Source organism: Lissotriton helveticus, chromosome 8 (genome assembly GCF_964261635.1).
Source record: "Lissotriton helveticus chromosome 8, aLisHel1.1, whole genome shotgun sequence".
Classification (NCBI taxonomy): Eukaryota; Metazoa; Chordata; class Amphibia; order Caudata; family Salamandridae; genus Lissotriton; species Lissotriton helveticus.
This window is the reverse complement of record NC_136069.1, coordinates 973,935,464-973,956,180: the sequence shown is the minus strand read 5'-3', so window position 1 is coordinate 973,956,180 and position 20,717 is coordinate 973,935,464. Positions and strand designations below refer to the sequence as shown.

At 43.8% G+C, this 20,717-nt stretch overlaps 1 protein-coding gene across 1 annotated transcript in view; it reads right to left on the bottom strand.

Moving 5' to 3' along the window:
* Positions 1–18,845, bottom strand: part of CRYBG3 (crystallin beta-gamma domain containing 3) — a 1,541,789-nt gene extending 1,522,944 nt beyond the window's left edge. Inside the window, exon 1 of the mRNA XM_078657810.1 lies at positions 18,327–18,845. Within this exon, the coding sequence (XP_078513936.1) occupies positions 18,327–18,532 (206 nt within the window). The 5' untranslated portion in view covers positions 18,533–18,845. The remainder of the gene's footprint in view (positions 1–18,326) is intronic.
* Positions 18,846–20,717: the final 1,872 nt, after the last annotated feature.

The window sequence follows — 20,717 nt, the reverse complement described above, 5'->3', positions numbered from 1 at the left end:
TATTAATTGGTTGCCCAAGTATTTCTATGGGAGATTGAGTTTGTGTGGGGGTGGCTGGAAGGTGTGAGACTCTATGCATAGATGTGTGAGCAGTTTATTCACTAGGTGTATGAGTTCAAGAGTGCATGTGGAAACAGCTACATGGGCAGTTGACTGTGTGCATGAGTGTATTGATGAGTGAATGGATATCTCAATGCTACATGTCATAGTAAGTACATATGTAAAACACAGTACAGGTGAGAGTTGGCATATATAAATAACTGTGCATGAGAGCCACTGAATGAGTGAGTGGTTGTATCGATCATTGTGAACTTGTATCAGGGATTGTATAAGAGAGTAAATATGTGTTAGTATATGTTTCAATAAGTAAGGTGTGTTTAACTGTATAGTTGAAGAAATGGAGGTGAGATTGTTTCTTTGCATGACTGACTGGGTGTGTGAGTAACTCCATGGATGAGTGGCAGTGTGTGAGTGTCTGTATACACTGAGTGTATCTAAGGTTATATTAGAGTCTGAAGAGGTTTATCGTATTAGCACAAGAATGATGTCAAATGAGATGTCAACAGTGATGTCATCAGTGATGTCATTTGAGATGTCATCAGTGATGTCATCAGTGATGTCACTGACCATGTCATGAATGATGTAATATGTGACATGATCAGCAGTGGATTGCGGGTGCACGATATATAGTTAGTGCAACTAACTATATATGGAATTTCAATGGTTTTGTGTGAGTAAAATAAGGTTTTTTAAATGCTAATTCCTAACTATATATGGTCTATAACCTATGGTTTTTTCAGTGAATTTTCAAGGTTTTGTAAATGCTAATTCCTAACTATATATGGTCTATAACCTATGGTTTTTTCAGTGAATTTTCAAGGTTTTGTAAATGCTAATTCCTAACTATATATGGTCTATAACCTATGGTTTTTTCTGTGAATTTCATTGGTTTTTTAACAGCTAATATCTGTAGCTGTAAAATGTATTCTTCTTTAAATCCAAAAATATATTTTATATGTTTATGAATAATGTTTTTTTTTAAATATTTTTTTTTCTTCGTTCCCGCTTCGCGAATCGGGAAGCTTCCCGTTAGCTGACCTTGATGCCGCGAAATAGACCGCGAGCCGGTAAACGTTTCTTTACCGCAAGTGCCGCGTTAGAAAACAACATCGTGACGCCTCCCGTCCGCATGACGTTTCACGTTGTCGCGTGATACGTCATATGACGTGCTACGTTAGCGAACTGGTACGCGAAGCGAGTCGCAAAGCGCAGGTTTCTGGAAGCAAACCGGGAGGCCCTGCAAAGCGCTTAACGTAAACACAGCAAGTCATGTGACTTGGTAATAACACTTTTCATTGGTTCATTTCACTTTTGGTTTCCTAATGATGTAAGACTAGGTCATATAATCTAAAATGAACACTTTTGATTGGTTGAGAACTCTTGTTTTTCCCAAATGATGAAAATCCCTCCTTCTTTCCTCACTCTGACTTTCATCATTGTGAGAGAAAGACCCTTTGTGATCACTGAGCAATGGCTTCTTTAGTAGCTTCAGCTGGTGCTTCCCCACCACCTCCACCACATCCAAGGAAGAGTGGACCACCTGCTCAAGTTGTAATTCAACAAGAAGAAGAAGAAGAAGAGGAACAGGAGGACGAGCACGAAGAGAGGCAGTTTTTGCCTGAGCAGCCCAGGACGTCTCACCGGAAAGAAAACTTCATTTGGCAATTTTTTAAAATTCCCAAAGGTCAGAAAAAAGTAAATGCAAGATACGTAACTTGCCTTATATGTCAAGATAGACTGTCCAGAGGGACCGACAAAAAATACAGTTTCGGAAACTACACAATGCATCGCCATATGACTAGGTGGCATCCTAACAACTACAGTGCTGCACAGTTTCGGAACGACCTAGATAATCTCCCTATTATGGCCAGAAGATCTGTTGTACCGGAAGTAACGGGACCAGAGGGCAGGGAGATGGTGCCAAATATACAAATGAGATTTGGTGATGTAAAACACATCTGCGCATTTTGCGATGGATTCATTTCCTACGGAGAAAAAAGCATCACTCTGATCAACAGAGCTATTGACTATCATATGCAAGTTTGTCCGAAACGCCCAAAATAATAAATACTTCTTTTTTTTGTTTTGTTGCTCCTGTTGAGCCCTTTACAATGAATCGTTTTCATTGCCCCCTCCAAGAAAAACCCAAAAAAATATAAAACTGTTCCGAAAAATTCAAAAACAGTAAAAAAATGTTCAGAAAAATAAAAAAAAAAGTTCTTTTCAGAACTACCTCCCCGTTATTAAAAAATTGGTACAATATTTGGAACTGTGCCAACCTCTATTTCTCTTAGTTCGCTTCCTAGTTCGCTCGCTGGTACGCGAACCGGAAGCGAACCAAAAACAGTAAGTATAAGGGAAGGAAACAGACACTTATGTTAAAAGAAACACAGCTATAAGGGAGTAAACTAGAGATACCATTACCCGTAATCCACTGCTGATGATGTCACATATTACATCATTCATGACATGCTCAGTGACATCATCAGCAGAGGATTGCGGGTTTTTTGGCAACATGCCTTATCCACGGTTTAATAACGCTGCCTTTTGCTTTATATAAGTTTTCAAATTGTATGAAATATATACCAATAGGTCGTTATGAACCTTTAGGTAGTGCTTTTCTTCATGAGGTCTGGTCGCTTCCATACACATACAGATGTTTCAAAGATGATCAAGAAGTTTATCTGAATGGAGAGGAATGCACTGAGACGCCAGATCATTCACTAATGTGTAGGCACATACAGTTACACGGTTCATGCAACAAACACCGACCAAATATGGCTTGCGTGTTGCAAGGCACGCCAGTTCCTGCTATCATCCCCACGTTCAAGTTGTTGGAAAATGGTAGTTATTTGATGCTCAATAATGAAGATTGTTCTGAGTTAATTAAAAGTATTCCTTTTATCGTAACAGTAAGTGAACGGGTTATTTGCTGCAGAAATGTTCTATTTCCTCCCACACATGAACATAGGGAGTTTTCAATCTGGCCACAAATACCAACCTTGGGACACGTTTCAACGGCATGGCAAGAATAAGAGCTCTTTTGTCTCAGAGAGAGGTGGCCTTGAGTTCGGCCCGTGAAACTTTCGTACTTCACATAGCGAACACCCATACAGAGGTGCACACCCTTTTCAATTAAGATTTGCCTTTCAATTTCAGCAACATGTTTCCGACTATCTTTAACGCATCCTCCACAAAGTCCCTGGCACACTTTTTTAAAGTTGTTACCAGTGGTCTCGTGACTTCATTTGAGAAAATCTTTGGAGTCATCCCTGCTTCCTTTCATTGTATTTTCTGCACTCTGGTTCGTAGATTGGCATTTTTACTTGCATTACCAGCGGACGCTCTTGTGCTTTTTTACATTTTTAAATATGGATGTCCCTCCTATGCAACCTCCGACCCTGCAGCTGCTGACACTGTTCCGCAATCGCATGCTAGAATATTATGGCACAATGCCGTTGGCGATATTAAGCACGGCATATGGATTATCTTTTCGGTGCTCCTACTTCACCTGTGTCCAGCCTGTATTTCACTGCCTGACCTGTGATTTCGATTGGGCCATTGATTTGTGTCTCTGCGGACCGGTTTCTCCTGACGTCGACTTTAATCAGCTGATGACTCCTATCATTACTCACGAGTTGGTTTGTCCTGGCGAAAGGATTATGGCTGTGGCATTGATGCATGGACTACTTGGTCCCTGGAATTTACTGGCGGCAGCACAGTCTTTCTTGGAACAGAGCTTTCTTGAAAACCCACCGAGCTGTCCTCTGATGGTGATAGAGGATCCGGTGCTGGGAGAGCACGTATGTTCTTTTCCGCTTTTAAATTGGATGGCTGAACTGTTTTCGGATGAAGACGGTGACTTCCTATTGGAGGCTGTTGCAGCTTATTTTGCATACACAGTTATGTCATAGACCTTTTTCATGTTTGATATGCTGAGTACTAGCATTTCATTGACAATTCATTGACTTATTTGTCAAGTTTTTATTATTTACCTTGCCTATTGGCTTAAGACTCGATAAAGTACTTGGCTGTTTTATTTTTCTTTAGCATTAAATTTTCCTAGTTTTTAATGCTTTACCTTGCGGACCGTCCACATATAAACTTGCAATCTGCTCTCATGAGATGGCACTTCTATTATCTTATTCAGTTCGTTTCCGGATCATGAGGAGGTGTCATCTAGGTCCTGGATATCTTTACACCGTGTTAAGTTAGCATGGGCTCATTACCGGTTTAAACGCCATTTTTCCTTTTTTGCAACTTCTGCACACGACACTTAGTTGTTGCTTTAGCTTTCCACCTAGTAGTTCATCGTGGTTTACATGAGAATAATATGTTATTGGTCTACTATCTGCTTTACTTGTTAAACTATATCTGTACAGCGAGTGCTAAAGTTTCAAGAACAACACGATACAGAATTGTTATGAGGTCTGATCTCCACGACTTCATACTCATAACATAAGTGCAACTTCTGCCAATTCTGGGCATGAGGCGGGTTTTATATTGCTTTGCCGAACACACATACACAACAGTTGATGCGGTTCACATGAAGAGAGAGCTGGTGTATGCTGATGTGATTCCTTCAAATCTAAGACACTAAAGTATGGGCACGCCCTAAACCAACACAAAGAGACCTTCTTAGCAAATAATATAATATGTGTATTAGGGAGGGTGAGATATAAGCAGCCGCGGGCCGTGGAGGGAGTTACGATGGGGCAGGGAGGCGGGGAGGGGGAGAAGCAGGGTGGAGCCCTCTCTACCTTGCCCCTCCCCCTCCCCGCCTCCCTGCCCCACCGTAACTCCCTCCACGGCCCGCGGCTGCTTATAAGTGTTGCTAACTCTTATTCATTTACAGCATGTTAACATACTGTCACCATTCGCTTTTTATGTACTAGTAACTATGCTGGTAATTTTGCTACTGATAATATGTGTACTTGTATTCTCCACCCTGCTTCTCCCCCTCCCCGCCTCCCTGCCTCACCGTAACTCCCTCCACGGCCCGCGGCTGCTTATAAGTGTTGCTAACTCTTATTCATTTACAGCATGTTAACATACTATCACCATTCACTTTTTATGTACTAGTAACTATGCTGGTAATTTTGCTACTGATAATATGTGTACTTTTATTATCTAAGGTACTACGCCTGAGAAGACGGCATTAGTAAATAAACATTTCAAATACACATCTGTTCTTCTTAACTCCATGTTCTGGTTTCTAAGAAATCTATAACGACCGACTGTTCATGAGTTCCACGTATCCTGAGGTACTATAAGTTCATATTCTGGATTGTCTAAACATTGAGAGTTTGTTATATCCAATGTGACACTGTACCTAGCTTGCTAAGGAGTTTTTGATTACTAACGTGAGTTTTGGGACACCCTAATTCGCCGAGGTTCCAATCCTCTGTCCACAGTTCTGTGTGAGAACAGAAACCCTGCGACAGGGGCACCCCCGACCCTTGCTGGAGCTTCATCACACTTGCGATACAACTCCAGCAATGCGCCACCTTTACGGCACAGATACATCACGCATCTGTGCTGTTTTTGCCCCATGATGCGCCGCATTGTAAATGCAGCACACCATAGGTGACGGAACAGCGGCACAAAATGACTAACACATCCCTGGTGATGCGCCAGTCATCATAAATGTATCCCTATGCTTCTTATCTTGTTAGAGATGAACCGCCATATGTATCATCAAAGTTATTTGCATTTCCTAAATAGCGAACTTTAAGGAATAAATAGCGATTCTTTACCATTCCTAGTTTGCGATGAGCTATTTGCTAATTAGCCGAATGTAGCCCAATGAAGCCCAATGTAGCCCAATGTAGCCCAAAGATGGCCGCCAGACACACAAAAAAACAAATGTAGCCCAAATATCAGCCAGATGTAGCCCAACTATAGCCCAGTGACAGAATGACCAATCAGCTTCGCAAACCTCCGTTACGCGAAGCGGAGCGCTGTTACAGATATATATCTTTTTTTGAACGTTAATTTCTCAAAATCCACTGGAGCACATATATTGAGACCTAGCAAAGGCACATCGGGCTACCAGTCCCTAATATTTTGCCAAGTTTCGTGCAAATCCATTCAGCCGTTCAATTATTATTATTATTTTTTTTTTTTGCCCCGCGGGGCCCTTTTAAAACCTCCACATCAAACCTAGGGGGTCAGCGAGGATCTACTATGCCCCCTTATAGTTATTTCCCCCTTTGTTTTGACCTCCTCTTGTCTCTCGATCCTACCGAGAGACAAGATGGCGGCCGCTACGGACTGTTTGGAATGTTGACAGACGCCGGAGAACCAATCAGCTTCGCTTCACAAAGCTCCGTTGCGCGAAAAGTCCGCGAACCAGTGCGCTGCCCGGTCCGCTGTTACAGATATATATCTTTTTTTAAACGTTAATTTCTCAAAATCCACTGGAGCACATATATTGAGACCTACAAAAGGCACATCGGGCTACCAGTCCCTACAATTTTGCCAAGTTTCGTGCAAATCCATTCAGCCGTTCGGGCTAAAAGTGAGGCCAACCGCCCTATGGAAAACTCAATGTTAAAAACACGTTTTGGGACCCCCCTTTTTTCTCGGCCCCCACTGGACGAACCCCCCCCAAATTTTCAAGGGCTGCTCAGAAACAAAATGTGCCATTTTCCTGAAAATTTCAGCCAATTCCGTCCACAAACGCCAAAGTTATTAGACATAGAATTTTCAAAAAACCCATAGAGAAAAAATCCTAACTATATATACCTACTGGCGACCGCCAGTAGGTAATATATATATATATATATATATATATATATATATATATATATATATATATATATATATATATATATATATATATATATAAATACTGGCTTTTCATATCACATATCACTAGAAATAGTCTCAAAATTATATATATAAATACTGGCTTTTCATATCACATATCACTAGAAATAGTCTCAAAATTAGCAATGTTGATCATTCAAATATCAGTGTGAAATATTTTGTAAATAAAGTATTATTCTTCCAAACATCAGCTGTTTTTTTCTGAGAGAAGCAGTGCATGCTTTCCTAAACACAAACCGGTATTGCATAGGGCAGCAACTAAAAATGCTTTCCTCACACATAGAATGAGATCGCCAGAGGCAGCAGAAGTGCACGCCTCAGTGATGCACATGTAGCAACAGTGAAATTTTACATGAGACACAGAAGCAGTGCAGGTTGCATGAGTTTTAATTACACAGAACATCGTCCCTCAAACATACACAACTTGGCACGGCAATATCACACAAAATGTAACAGATATGCATCTCATTATAACAAAATGGAATTAAGTACTCCGAAAGCACAGTAGGTTCGGGTTTCGTTCAAGGTACAAGGAATGCTTGCATACAAGAGCCATGCTACTTTCTTTTAGCAAAGTCTCGCTTATTAAACAGTGGTCGCCTAGTAAAAACAGCACTGTTTAGCATGCAGGGCTCATTTTGTCCCTTAACATGGCACTTTCCTTCTTCTTAAACCCTTCGCTGCTAGGCCTCCCCCGTGCTAAACCTTTTTTGGGCTATTTGGGGTAATCGAGCTTAGCCCCCTGTAACTTTTTGACCACATTGGGTATCCACGCCAAATTTGCGTCCTTTTCTTCCAACATCATGGGGCTTCTAAAGGTACCCAGGGTTTGTGGAATACCCTGGAGAGGACCCAGAAATTAGCCAAAATGCAGCTAAATTTTGGGGGGAAATGTGAAAAAAGTGCTGCAAATGAAAGCATCTGTCTTTTCCCTGCGAATGGTATCAACAAAGGGGTTGTGGGGCTAAAATCACAATTTTCCGAGCTTTCAGGGCTTTTGTCAGGAAACCAACATTTTTTACACAGTTTTGGCATTTTTCTGGGACATAGCCTATTTTTGCAATTTTTTGTGCTATCAACCTTCTTAATGGTAGAAATGGGTATGAAAGCAATAATGGATCCTGGAAAGCTATACATTTTAGAAAAGTAGACAACATTCTGAATTTAGCAAGGGGTCATTTGTGTAGATCCTTCAAGGTTTCTTTATAGTAATTAATGGGTGAAAATAGGAAAAAATTGAAAATGCATTGAAAAAACATCACAATGCCAACGTTTTATCTAATTATGACAGATGTTTGAAAGCAATACACTGTTATATCCGCTGGACCTTTCTGGTTATGGGGATATATAGGACTTGTAGGTTCACCAAGAACTCGACGAACCCAGAGCCAATTCCTGAGCAGCATCTTGCAATGGTTTTTTAATGTGTACCGGGTATATTGCAATTCATTTGGGAAAATATATACAGTGAAAAATACCTATGTATTTCTGAAATTCGAACAAAATATAGACTTTAGAAACAGTAGGTATTTGCACATTTCCGAATTTGTGAGTACCCATACTAGCATGAGAATTCTAGGACATTTGTCAAAGTGATCTCTTTTTTACACATTGTCTTTCATTTGGAAGGTAGAAATGCATTGAAAGTCAATAGGTGATAACAGTTGCTCTACAATTCTGTTACCCTAAGTCTCCCGATAAAAATGGTACCTCACTTTTGTGAGTAGGCCTAGTGTCCGCGACGGGAAACGACCCAAAACGCAACTTGGACACACTTCATTTTTACTGTGAAAACAGACCCTTTTTTTGCAAAGTGCCTAGCTGTAGATTTTGAACCCTAGCTCTGCCGGCACCTAGGGAAACCTAGCAAACCTCTACATTTTTTTTTAACTAGACACCCAGGGGAATCCAGGATGGGTTGACTTGTCTGGCTTTCACCAGGTTCTGTTACCCAAAACCTCTTGCAAACCTCAAACTTGGTGAAAAAAAACAAAATTTTCCTCACATTTTTGTGGTGGAAAGTTCTGCAATCTGTGTTGAACCACAAAAGTCCAGCTGCCCAGCATTCCCCAAAGTCTTCAGAGAAAATTGGTACCTCACTTGTGTGTGTGTAAGCCTAGTGGCCGCGACAGGAAACTACCCAAAACTCTACGTGGACACACCACATTTTCATCGGGAAAACTGACCCTTTTTTTGCAAAGTGCCTAGCTGTAGATTTTGAACCCTAGCTCTGCCGGCACCTAGGGAAACCTAGCAAACCTATGAATTTTTGAAAACTAGACACCCGGGGGAGTCTTGCGAGATATGGCTTGCGTGGGTCCCCCAACTGTTTCCTACCTAGTATCCCCTGCAAACCTCAAATTTAGCTGAACAAAAGAACTTTTTTTATTTCTTTGTGGTAAAGTTCTGGAATCTGCGTGGATCCACAAATTTCCTACCACCCAGCGTTCCCCCTAGGTCTCACGATAAAAATGTTACCTCTTGCGTGGGTGGGTCAAGTACCCACGACAGGCAAAGGCCCAAAATGTATTGAGGAGACCTCAAAATGACCTATCACAAAACAATCTGGTTTTGCAAGGGGGTCACCTGGGTTTTTAGCCCGGCGGCATCTTGGGAAACCTACCAAACCCACACATTTCTGAAAACTAGACACCCGGGGGGGTACAGCGAGGTATGGCTTGCGTGAAACCCCCACCCACGTTTTCCTACCCAGAATCCCCTGCAAACCTCAAATTTAACTGAAAAAAAAACACTTTTTCTCAAATTTCTCTGTGTGAAAGTTCTGGAACCTGCGTGGATCCACACATTTTCTACCACCCAGCGTTCCCTCAGGTCTCCTGATAAAAATGGTACCACACTTGCGTGGGTGGGTCAAGTACCTGCGACAGACAAGGGCCCAAAACCTTTGAGGCGACATCAAAATTACTGATCACAAAACAACCTGGTTTTGCAAGGGGGGGGTCCCATTCATTTTTAGCCCCGGGCTCGGCGGCCATCTAGGGAAACCTACCAAACCCACACATTTCTGAAAACTAGACACCAGGGGGAGTTCAGGAAGGTATGGCTTGCATTTCCCTACCCAGAATCCCCTGCAAACCTCAAATTTTGCTGAAAAAATCAAATTTTTCACACATTTCTGTGTGGGAAAGTTCTAGGATCACCGGGCAGACACACATTTCCTACCACCCAGCGTTTCCCCAGGTTTCCCAATGAAATGGTACCTCACTTGTGTGGGGAGGTATAGTGGCTGCAACAGGAAATGGCTCAAATCGTGCTGTGGAAACTTCAAAATTACCTATAACGAAACTACCTGGTTTGCGGGGAGGGGGGGGAGGGCACCTGGGTTTCTGGCCCTGGGCTCGCCGCCATCTAGGGAAACCGAGGAGAAACTAACCTCCTCTCCTCCGGACGCACGGGTAGCAAATGGCTTCCAGTGCATCCGGTATCCTCTAATGACGAGAGTGCGCCTTGCACGCTGACTTCATTAGATGATGTGTAGGAGGTACAGGGGCAAGGGAAGGGCCTTCTCCTAGAAGGGCACCTTGAAGGGCGGCCCACAGGGAGAGCGCCAGCGCTTCCCCTGCAGGTGGGTGCTAGGACGGCCGGGAGCTGACCGACACACACACACCCACCGTGACGTCGGATGGCTCCCGGCCGTCCGACGCACGGAAAGGGTTAAGACACAATTGCAATGATAAATAAAACTCAAAACTAGATTTCAGCCTTTGTGCGTCTTGGCAGCAAATAGTTTCATATAATTAACAATGACACTTTACCAGATATCTCAACGTGGAAGTGAACTCACCTTGCAGTTGCTAACTTTTGCCTTGCGCCGCCGGTTAAAATGTTAGGATGTATTTGGTAGGTTTGAGTTGAAATGCACGTGCAGGAGAGGAGGCTGTTTAGAAAGTGCCATCCTTCATTTTAAGTTAGCGTTACAGCTGTCAAAAACCCAACCCCATCCTGTGACGTGAGAGTAAAGGGTGTGTCTACTGAGGAGAAAAGGGAACCTGCACCTGCCTCCTATTTCAATCCCGGGCTGCAGTGTCCTGCGCCCGAGGGGGGGTTAAATTTGACAGCAATGGTTCCTGCTGCAGTGCAATAGGAAACTGCAAGGGGGGCCACTGCCCTCAACAATAGACGATGAGTCGTTGACCGTTATGTGCGCCTGGCGCACGTACAATTACCTGGAGAGAAAAACTGAAAGTCAGTTTCTGGAAACTCACACAGAGCAGAAAGTAATAACAAGGGGAGAGGGGTTGGCCTAACGGCTAGGGCGCTCGACCTCGGACCTGGGGATCTGGGTTCGAGTCTCGGTAACGATGCCAAAAACCTCCTGTGATTCTGGGCAAATCACTTAATCTCCCCGTGCCTAAAAAAAAAATGAATGTGTGTCCTCATGTAACGTAACTGGTGCTATGTAAAGCGCTCTGATACCTGATTCAGTTCGGGTCTAGTTCGCGCTATATAAAACTCTGCCAAAAAAAAAAAAAAAAAAAAAAAAACAAATGTACTCAGGTGCTCCCGTGGGTGTTGGCCCTAGAACCCCCTAAGTCTAAAGGGGTTTCCTCAAAGTCCTCTCCTAAGTGTCTTTATCTTTAAATTTCCGTGACTTTCCCCATAAAAGCTCACAGCGTCCCGCTGCTGTGTTCACACACTGCACGCGTCCTCCGTGGGTCCCCTGTGTCACTACCTTGGGTGGTTCCTTGTGGTCCCAGCGATTGTACAAGCTCTAGGCCTTGTGTCTAGTCAAGTCGTGGTTCTTATACCACTTTCTTAATATATGGTTTAGTACGCCCCTAGGGCTCAACATATATTGTGCTAATTTACTGTGTGCCATTAATTTTTTTGTATGTACTTTTGCCTCTAGCATCGCACAGAGATTTTCGATGTGTTGTTGTGGAAATGTTTTTGAGGTGCGTCAGAGAACACTGCCAGTGAAGCAGAATTAAAGGGTATGAAGTATGTCACTGTTAAGTAAACTGTACAAATAAGACTATCCGTTTTGCTCTTAATATAAACATCAAATAATATATATCTCGTGGAATGGGTAAACAAATAAACAAATTACAGTGGAACAAGAAGAGTGCATGAATTTGTATTATCTGCATCCCCAGTAGAGAGGGGGAGATTGGGAAAAGCGTAACAGACAGCTCCCTCTACGGTAACATGATGCATGAGACACACTGGAGAGGTATTTAAGCAAACATTTCCATAGAGAGGAATAAATTACACACACACACACACACACACACGCATACATATACACATACATACACACATGCATACATATACATATACATACACATACATACATACATATACACATACATATACCCGCTGACTCTTGGTCACTGTCATCTCCTCCACACGAACGGTCCGAGGGGACCGCAACGCTCGCCTTTGCTTCCCTGCTGCACTACTGACACCGGCGCGGGTCAAAGGACTACAAGTCCCGCATCCCTCCTGTGGCGCCCACCAACCACGTCACCAGGAGGTGCCTGATAAGCGGGGGAAGGGCTCCCGCTCTTCGGGTCCCACTGACTCTTGGTCCCTGCCATCTCTTCCACACTAACGGTACGAGGGGACCGCAACGCTCACTTTTGCTGCCCCGCTGCACTACTGCACTACTGACACCGGCGCAGGTCTAAGGACTACAAGTCCCGGCATCCCTCCTGTGGCGCCCACCAACCACGTCAGCAGGAAGCGCCAGGAGGCGCTTGATAAGCGGAGAAGGGCTTCTGCTCTTCGGGTCCCACTGACTCTTGGTCACTTGACATCTCCTCCACACTAACGGTCCGAGGGGACCGCAATGCTCACCTTTGCTTCCCCGCTGCACTGCTGACACTGGCGCGGGTCTAAGGACTACAAGTCCCGGCATCCCTCCTGTAGCGCCCACCAACCACCTCACCAGGAAGCGCCAGGAGGCGCTTGATAAGTGGAGAAGGGTTCCCGCTCTTCGGGTCCCCCTGACTCTTGGTCACTGCCATATCCTCCACACTAACTGTCAGAGGGGACCGCAACGTTCACCTTTGCTTCCCTGCTGCTCCCACTGCACTACGGACACCGGCGCGGGTCTAAGGACTACAAGTCCCTGCATCCCTCCTGTGGCGCCCACCAACCATGTCACCAGGAAGCGCCAGGAGGCGCTTGATAAGCGGAGAAGGGCTCCCGCAGCGCGGGACGCGCATGGGCGCGCCCTTGCAAAGCCCTGGCCAAGGGCGGGCCCGTCCGAGATTGTCGGAGGCTGGGCCACACCCCTAAAGACTTGTGCTACGTGAATTATTACGTTGAATGTTTGGTTACTTGGCAACATTTGTTGAATGAGGGAGTGCATTTGTGGGGTGAAATCAGCAAAAATCTAGGACTTATACTCTTTGTAGTATTTCTGTGAGACTGTCACCTCCACCTAATTGAAGTAGTCACTTTATTTACCGTGGGGGAAAAGTATACATCCATTTACAAGGTCAAATACTAGACAGAAGGCCTCTGTGCGTACCCCAATTGCAAAACCTACAGCCATTGATAAAATGTTACGCCAGGTAATTGGGGCTGTTTCTGGTGAGATCGAACGCACTGAGAGGTGCCTTTCACTAACACCAACGATCCCAAGAATTACCCCAACCCTGGAAAAAGGGGTCACTGATTCTTCTCAAACAGTTAATCTTTCAATAAACCCTGTCCTAATGCCTGCACTAGATAATGCAATCCAGGAAATCTTATGTAAGAATGATACGGGGGGCAAATAGAGGAAAGGTGGCCAACGGAAACAAAAAGCGCACAAGGGGGGGAGCAAGTAAACCGCACACTGAGGGCAGCTCCAAAACAACAGCCAGAGGGTCATGCATCTGTTATTAATAGTATAGAGCCAATGGAGGCTCCCCTATGGGCCACTATTCTGGATAAGGCGCTCAAAACCCACTTTGAAAGGCTTATAAAACTGAGCAAGAGCCGTAACCATCCACCTAGAGAAGTTGACTTCATTGGTGGATACATTGGGGAACAAATTAGACACTGTCCTGACTAACTTCGAAACAAACAAATCGTTGGACCAAGCCCCTGATCACCAACGCATACAAGTGGCCCTACCTGCTACTACCGTACCATCTGTACTAAACCCGCCAACTGGGCCTATTTCGACTATTCATCATGTTGTAGACCTAGTAGTCTCTCAGCAGGGGTCAACACAAGCAGGGGATATCAACCACGGCTTGAGGAACACGCTAATAACTACAGGCCCTTTAGTGGATCAAAATACACTTAGGAACCGAAAAGGAGATAACGGGAGCACTCACCAATCTAACCCAAGGGTAATAAACCCTTCGCTAACCCTGCATTGACCTAACTCCAGCTTCCACGCCCCATGTTGTTATTTTAGCTGGAATACCAGAGTTGGAATCAGGTAGAGGGGCGCTTTATCCTGAGTTGAAAAACAAAATCATTTTTTGGCTAAATAAACATAGACCCTTTCCCCCCTTAATCCAGGGTGAAATACTATTTGCACGGAGGGTTAGTTGGCTGGGACAGAGGCAAAAAGACATTCTGGGGGATTGTGTTTTGATCAACTTTAGGGACACCAGGACGGTCCAGCACATTCTTAAATGGGGACCAAACAGGGAGAATAGTGGAATCCAGACACTCCCCTTAGGTTATTTCTAACCACCCAATTCCCTACTAGAAAAGATGGGAAGTGTATACAAAAAGTGGGAGTCGAGAGGACAGACTGGAAATATGCCAAACATGGGTCGGGGTTGGAATGTCTCTAGTCTTAACATTCCAATGAGTAATAGATACAGCTCCCTAGACCTAGTCGATTGACTGGATCCCACAGTCAAACAAACAGAAGGCATACCCATTCAGCCATTAGAGCACCAAAACTGTGGAAGATTGGAGCCTGTGAGTCACCATTCTAGGAAAATATGCGAGGCTATAATGGCACCTGGTAGTTCTGGTGTCTCTATTAGTACCAATAAACAAGAAGAGAGATAGGGAGAGTGGACTGACACTCTTATTCCCCGGTTATAGTCAATAAACAAACAAAGAGTGTCTTATGGTTGTACTTTCACCACATTAGGGAGCAAAAAGAAGGAAGAAAAACGGCCTCACTTAGGACGTTTAAGGAAAGCCCTCACTCACCACCTGGTGATGACATGCTTCATCATCGGGCTCCACCAAGGGGACAGAGTGTCTCCTTGGTGTGCTACAACGCCAGATCTACTGCGGAGCAGGTTAGTGAGATTTAGGACGTGTTGGTACAAACTAAACTAGTGAATGGTGACGGTATTTAAAATTGTCTGTAGTGTATCAAAAGGAAATTTTATTCTATGATCACTAAAGACTTTGTATTAAAATCTATGTGTATGGAAGCAGTCCCTTCCTCCGACTTGGGCTGGTGCGGAAATAATTCCTATTTTTAAAAAGGGGTCAATCCATAATCCAGCAAATTATCGGCCAATAAGCCTTATCAATGTCACTCAGAAGATATTTGCCAGTGTTCTCCTAGGTCGATTGCAATCATGGATGGACTAAATGAATGTCTTAACTCCCCTACAAGCAGGATTTAGGTCCAAAATTTGGACAATTGATCAGATTTTTAGATTGCAACTGATCCACTGGAAAACTGAAAATCTGGAGGGTGGAAGCCTATACCTAACCTTCGTGAATCTAAAGTCCGCTTTTGACAAGTTGCAGCGCGATCAGCTCTGGGGTTTACTCTACAATATGGGAGCCCCTGTTCATCTATGCCAGTTGCTGAAGCGCCTACATGAAGTCACCTATGCGAGGGTAAGATTTGGTAAGAAGGGTAAAACTGACAGCTCCCTTCCCTGTGGAGAAGGGTGTGAGGCAGGGATGTGTTTTAGCACCAACCCTCTTTTCCCTTTTCCTAAATGGTTTAATCGAAACGCTCCGGTCAGTAAAGGACATAGATTCTCCCAGGTCAGCGAACCGCAGAATACCAGCATTAATATTCGCAGATGATACGCTGCTCCTATCTAAAACACCAATGGGTAAGCAGCGGCTCCTGGAAGAGTTCAGTGCTTTCTGCAAGAAGAGGAATTCGGAGATCAAAATCCAGAAAACCAAATATATGGTTTTTCATGCCAACACTACTAACTGCCCGCACCCACAAATGGACGGAAGGCCCCTAGAGAGAGTGTCCACATTTGATTACTTGGGTATTACACTTAATGACAAGATGGACTGGGGGACACAAATAAAGAAAGCCAACCTAAAATTAATGCAGTCAATAGGAGGCATCTTGAAAGTCCACAAAAGTTGTACCCAAAAAGTGGTCGGCCCCCAGCAAAAATGTATAAAACACAAGCAAGAGGGGCTTCGTTATATGGAGCTGAACTGTGGGAACACTGCCCATCCAACATTTTATCTCTTACAGAGAATACTTTTTATTAGGCAGCTGTTGGGTCTCCCAAAAAGCACTCCTCTAATTCGACTTAGGATGGATTTGGGTATTGGACCGCCTATCGTCCTCTTTTATTCTGGCGTCGACTCTGGAGCACACCTGAGCTAGCTATTTTTAGGGGGGAATTGAGGGATATTATGTCCTTATTAGTAGCAGGAAATCTACCCTGGTTGTCATACATTAGACGCACGTCTTTCACTGGGGAGGAAAAACATGTGGTTCACGCCAGAAGAGACCTGCCCCTCTATCCCCAAAAAGTCCCTATTGCTAGCTTTTAAAGAACACAAATTCGCCCTATTGTCCCGGAGTATGAATTCATGTAGCTAGACATCCAGGTTTCTGGATGGCAAGCAACACTAGAAATTGGAATTGGCCCTGGACAGTATTCAACCATTCATGGCAAAGCAGTTGTTTTTACAATTTACGCACGGGACACTCCCGCTCCGCGCCTTGACAAATAAATGGAAGGGAGCAACTCCTTTAGATTGCCCTGGGTGCTCTTCTTCTGAAGAAACAGAACTCCATGTCATGTTATTCTGTCCTGCTTATAAAGGGTCTAGATCCAAGTGGGTACTCCAACTTTGTAGAAATCTGGGCCTCAGGAAATTTAGCGAGGTTTTCAGGCTACTAAAATACGAGACTTATCCACGATCGCTACCTCGAAATTCTTATTTGCGATGTGGTGTACACGCAGGGGTATTTTAAAGGACAAAGAGATGGGCAGTAACATGACTGTGTTTTCCAATTAGAAAGGTCATGGTATTACATCTGAACTTATTTACATCTAGAGATATGCCTCGAAATATGTTTATAGTTGCCAAATTTTAATCTTTCATCCTTAAATTATTTTTTAAATATATCTGTATTGTTCTAATCTTAATTGTATAATTGCGGGTATTTATTGATGCATGAGGTTCCTAGTTTTAGGGGGTCAGGCTATGGGGTGAAAGCTTGTGATATTAACACTTATTGTCCTTTTGCACAATTATTTCTTGTACCTTTTTGTTGTTTCAAGAATTAATTGCATTTATGCGATGATGTATTTTTATTGTGCTTTTATGGCTGTATAGCCGAAATAAAGTTATTTTGACTTGACTTGACACATATACACATAAATACACACACACACACACACACACACACACACAACTCAGCACTAAAATACATTAATATCAGCAATTAAGACGAGGACATTTTATAAGCTTACAGCGCTCTACAGTAACATGCTTAAAGTAAAAACAAGTGACAGTAAAGTATTTAGATTTGGAAATGGAGGCGGGGGCATAGAACATGGGTGAAGGCCTGTACAATGATATAACAAGTGAATTTAGGAAGCTGAAATTTTTATTTAAACCAATTAAAAATAAACACTAGAAAACGTGTATTTAAGAGGAAAAGCACAGGCCTCAAAACGTTTCACCCAGTGACATTTATTCACATGTATTCATCTGGTAACCTTAACAGAAAGTTACGCCAGGGGAAATAAGGATGTCAGAAGCATATTTAAAGGGTTACTGCTAAAGGTCAAGGTTGTTCCACCTTTGGAAAGCAAGTCGAATTGGAACACTGTTCGGTGCATGACAATGCACTAACTCGAAGCGGACTGGCTAAAAAAAAAAAACAACAACAAAAAAAACAGAAGAATCAGCTGAGCATCAGCTGGGTCCATCTGCGTGCAGAGGTTGGGTCCGGCACATAAATCTCGACGTTTATACATTCTAGTTTAGACGCAGGTCGATTGGCTGCAATTACTGGTAATGTTGTATTAGACCCTTCTAGCCAACCTTGGCAGGAAGCTGCCCTTTCGTTCTGACTGGGGCGACTGCACGTTTCAAATATTTCCCATTAACAACTGTTTCCCATAACATTTTTTTTTTTTTAAATAGGGGAAAAATGTTTTTCAGCTGCACCAGAAACGCTATCAAGTTAAATTGGCCGACAGCAGTCTCCTTCGAAATTAAATAACAGCTAATGATAAGCAGACCCATCCCCCTGCCATGCAAGTCAGCCTTACCTGTCAGTGGCCTCGCCGGCTGGCTCTGTCTCTGCTTCTTGTTTGATTTCCTGGTTAGTTTCTTTGCTTGAAGCCGATTTCGCAGTGCTGTCGCTCTCTTCCTTGTCGCTCTCTTCCTTATCCTGTGAATGGTTTTTAGAAAACAGCCTTGAGAAAGTCCTGGCAACCCCCTCCTGCCAAGAGCCCGCTTTCTTCCGGCCAGACATATCCAGTGAGGTCGGAAATGGTGAGGAGTCCCCGGGACAGCAAACGCCTGGCAGGAAAAGTATCAAGCGATCTGCCGCTGAGAACTCCGGGCAGCTGAGACCACGCAAAATGAAAAGAAAATGATAGCCGAGACTTCAGAGAAACCACCTTAAGTTAACACGCAACCCTTAACTCCAAGAAAGGGATGGAAACTAGCGATCCAGCCTATACTGAAACATGCCACACAACTCTGTAAAAGAACAAACACGCCTTCCCTCGTATCGCAGCAGAGACGACTGCTGCTGTTTCTGCTAAGCTTTACTTCTTTGGCCCATCCCCCGGAGCTCAAATGGGAGGGGCAGTGGCAAGAAGTAAGGACAGGGTGTATGTATGTAAATATGCGCGGGAGCTGGATCATGCTTCACTGTGCAAAACAATTCTTTCGTTCTGTTTTCTTTAATTCGAGTAAGAATTTGATACAAATAGATGCACGATCACGAATGTAAAAACAATAAGACTTGTTTTCAACATTTATATGTTTTCTTCATGGAATAAGTAAATAAGGAGATGTTTTTCAGGTTTTAAGGGTGTGCGAAGCTACGAGGTTTGACTATGGTGAACTTCCTGTAAATCTAGCTAGTACTGTGATTGCTTCACATAGTTTGTACAAAAAAGACTATAACATAACTTTTTAAAGTGTTTTGCAATGGGGAAGCAACAGTGCTCATGGCTCCGTTCTTCAGTGCGCCGTGTATGCGCAGGCGTGGGTCCCGGGCGCACTGTGCCATAGGATCCCTGGCTGATGATGGGTGAAAGCCCGAAACCAGTCCTAGGATGCTTGTTTCCGGTCCAGGGAGGACCTAGGTTTAGAGTTCGGGCATGGCACAGGGTCAAGAGACTGATTTGCATATGGCCAAGTCTAAACTGGGATGGCAAGGTGAGCAAAAGAATTATAGATTTAACCCAGATCTCTTGACTAAGGGTGAATGTTTTGATTTGTTCTGCATTCTTGCGGGGCTCCGTTCAAGCAAGACCCCACACTTAGCTGGGTAGTGCTAGAGTGGAGAATTTGTATCCTGCATGGGGTATCTGTTAGGAGTGCCCCCACCTCGTCTTCTGACGCAAATACACAGGGGGTGAAGATCCTCTTAATTGAGGACTGCGCCTTATCCAAGGAATTAAATGTGTTAACAAATTTGCCTAATTCCTTCACGAAGGGGTCCCCGAATAAATTCCCTTGGCTACGGTCCCCGCCTCCGATGTGGAGAGCTCCCCCAGTTTGGGATCGATTTTAATAAGGAGTGACCTGCGTCCCTTAGTGGACATTGCACAATTTGCATTTCCCAGAAAAATTATTGCCCATTGGGCCCAGTTGGAAAGAACCTCCGGGGTATGAGGGAGAACGAGGCTTTGGCGTATTCCACCATATCCATTATTTTGGCTAATGGACTAGTAATATCCAGGAGTTTATCTTGGCATGAGCCCAAGAGCGATCGATCCCTTTCTTAGGGTTGCGTACAAACCTCGCAAGAAAGGTGGCCATTTTGGGGTCTATCTGGGGCGTCATGGCCACCTTTCCGTGTAGGGTAGGACAAGGGCATTCTGCCTTGAGGCAGTGTGAGAAGTTGGCCTGATATATGATGTTTCCAATTCTGGAACCACCCTGTATCAGTCCAAACAATCCCTTATGGTGTCTGGTTGTAAGTCAACCTTATTATACAAGCTATCCTAGGGGTAGCATGGACTAAGCAGCCTAAAGGCTTAACTTAAGAGGTCGTGTTAAGCGAGCTGTTTTACCACATACAATCCTGTAATATCAAATGAAAGGACACCACACAAGTATATATTATAAAAATATATGTATTTATTACTAAAACAATCCCCAGTATTCTTTATGAATAAAGGGGCACAAGCGTTAAATCAAAAGCACAGTATAACATACAAAGTTGCACAATTTTGGATGAGGCCAAGGGGCCACTCAAACCATATCCAAAAAAAATGGTATAAGAGGGACCATTCGATCAGTGGTTAGGCCTAGGGCCTAGGGAATCGCTGGGAGCAGTCGGGACAAGCAATGCTGAAGTCGGGAAAAGCCCGTGGGATTCGGGTGCAGTGCAGAAAGTGCACGCATGCATCAATGTTAACCAATGGTGCGTAAAAGTTACAAAGTTAGAGTTTAAGGACACTTCCGCTGAACCTAGAGGA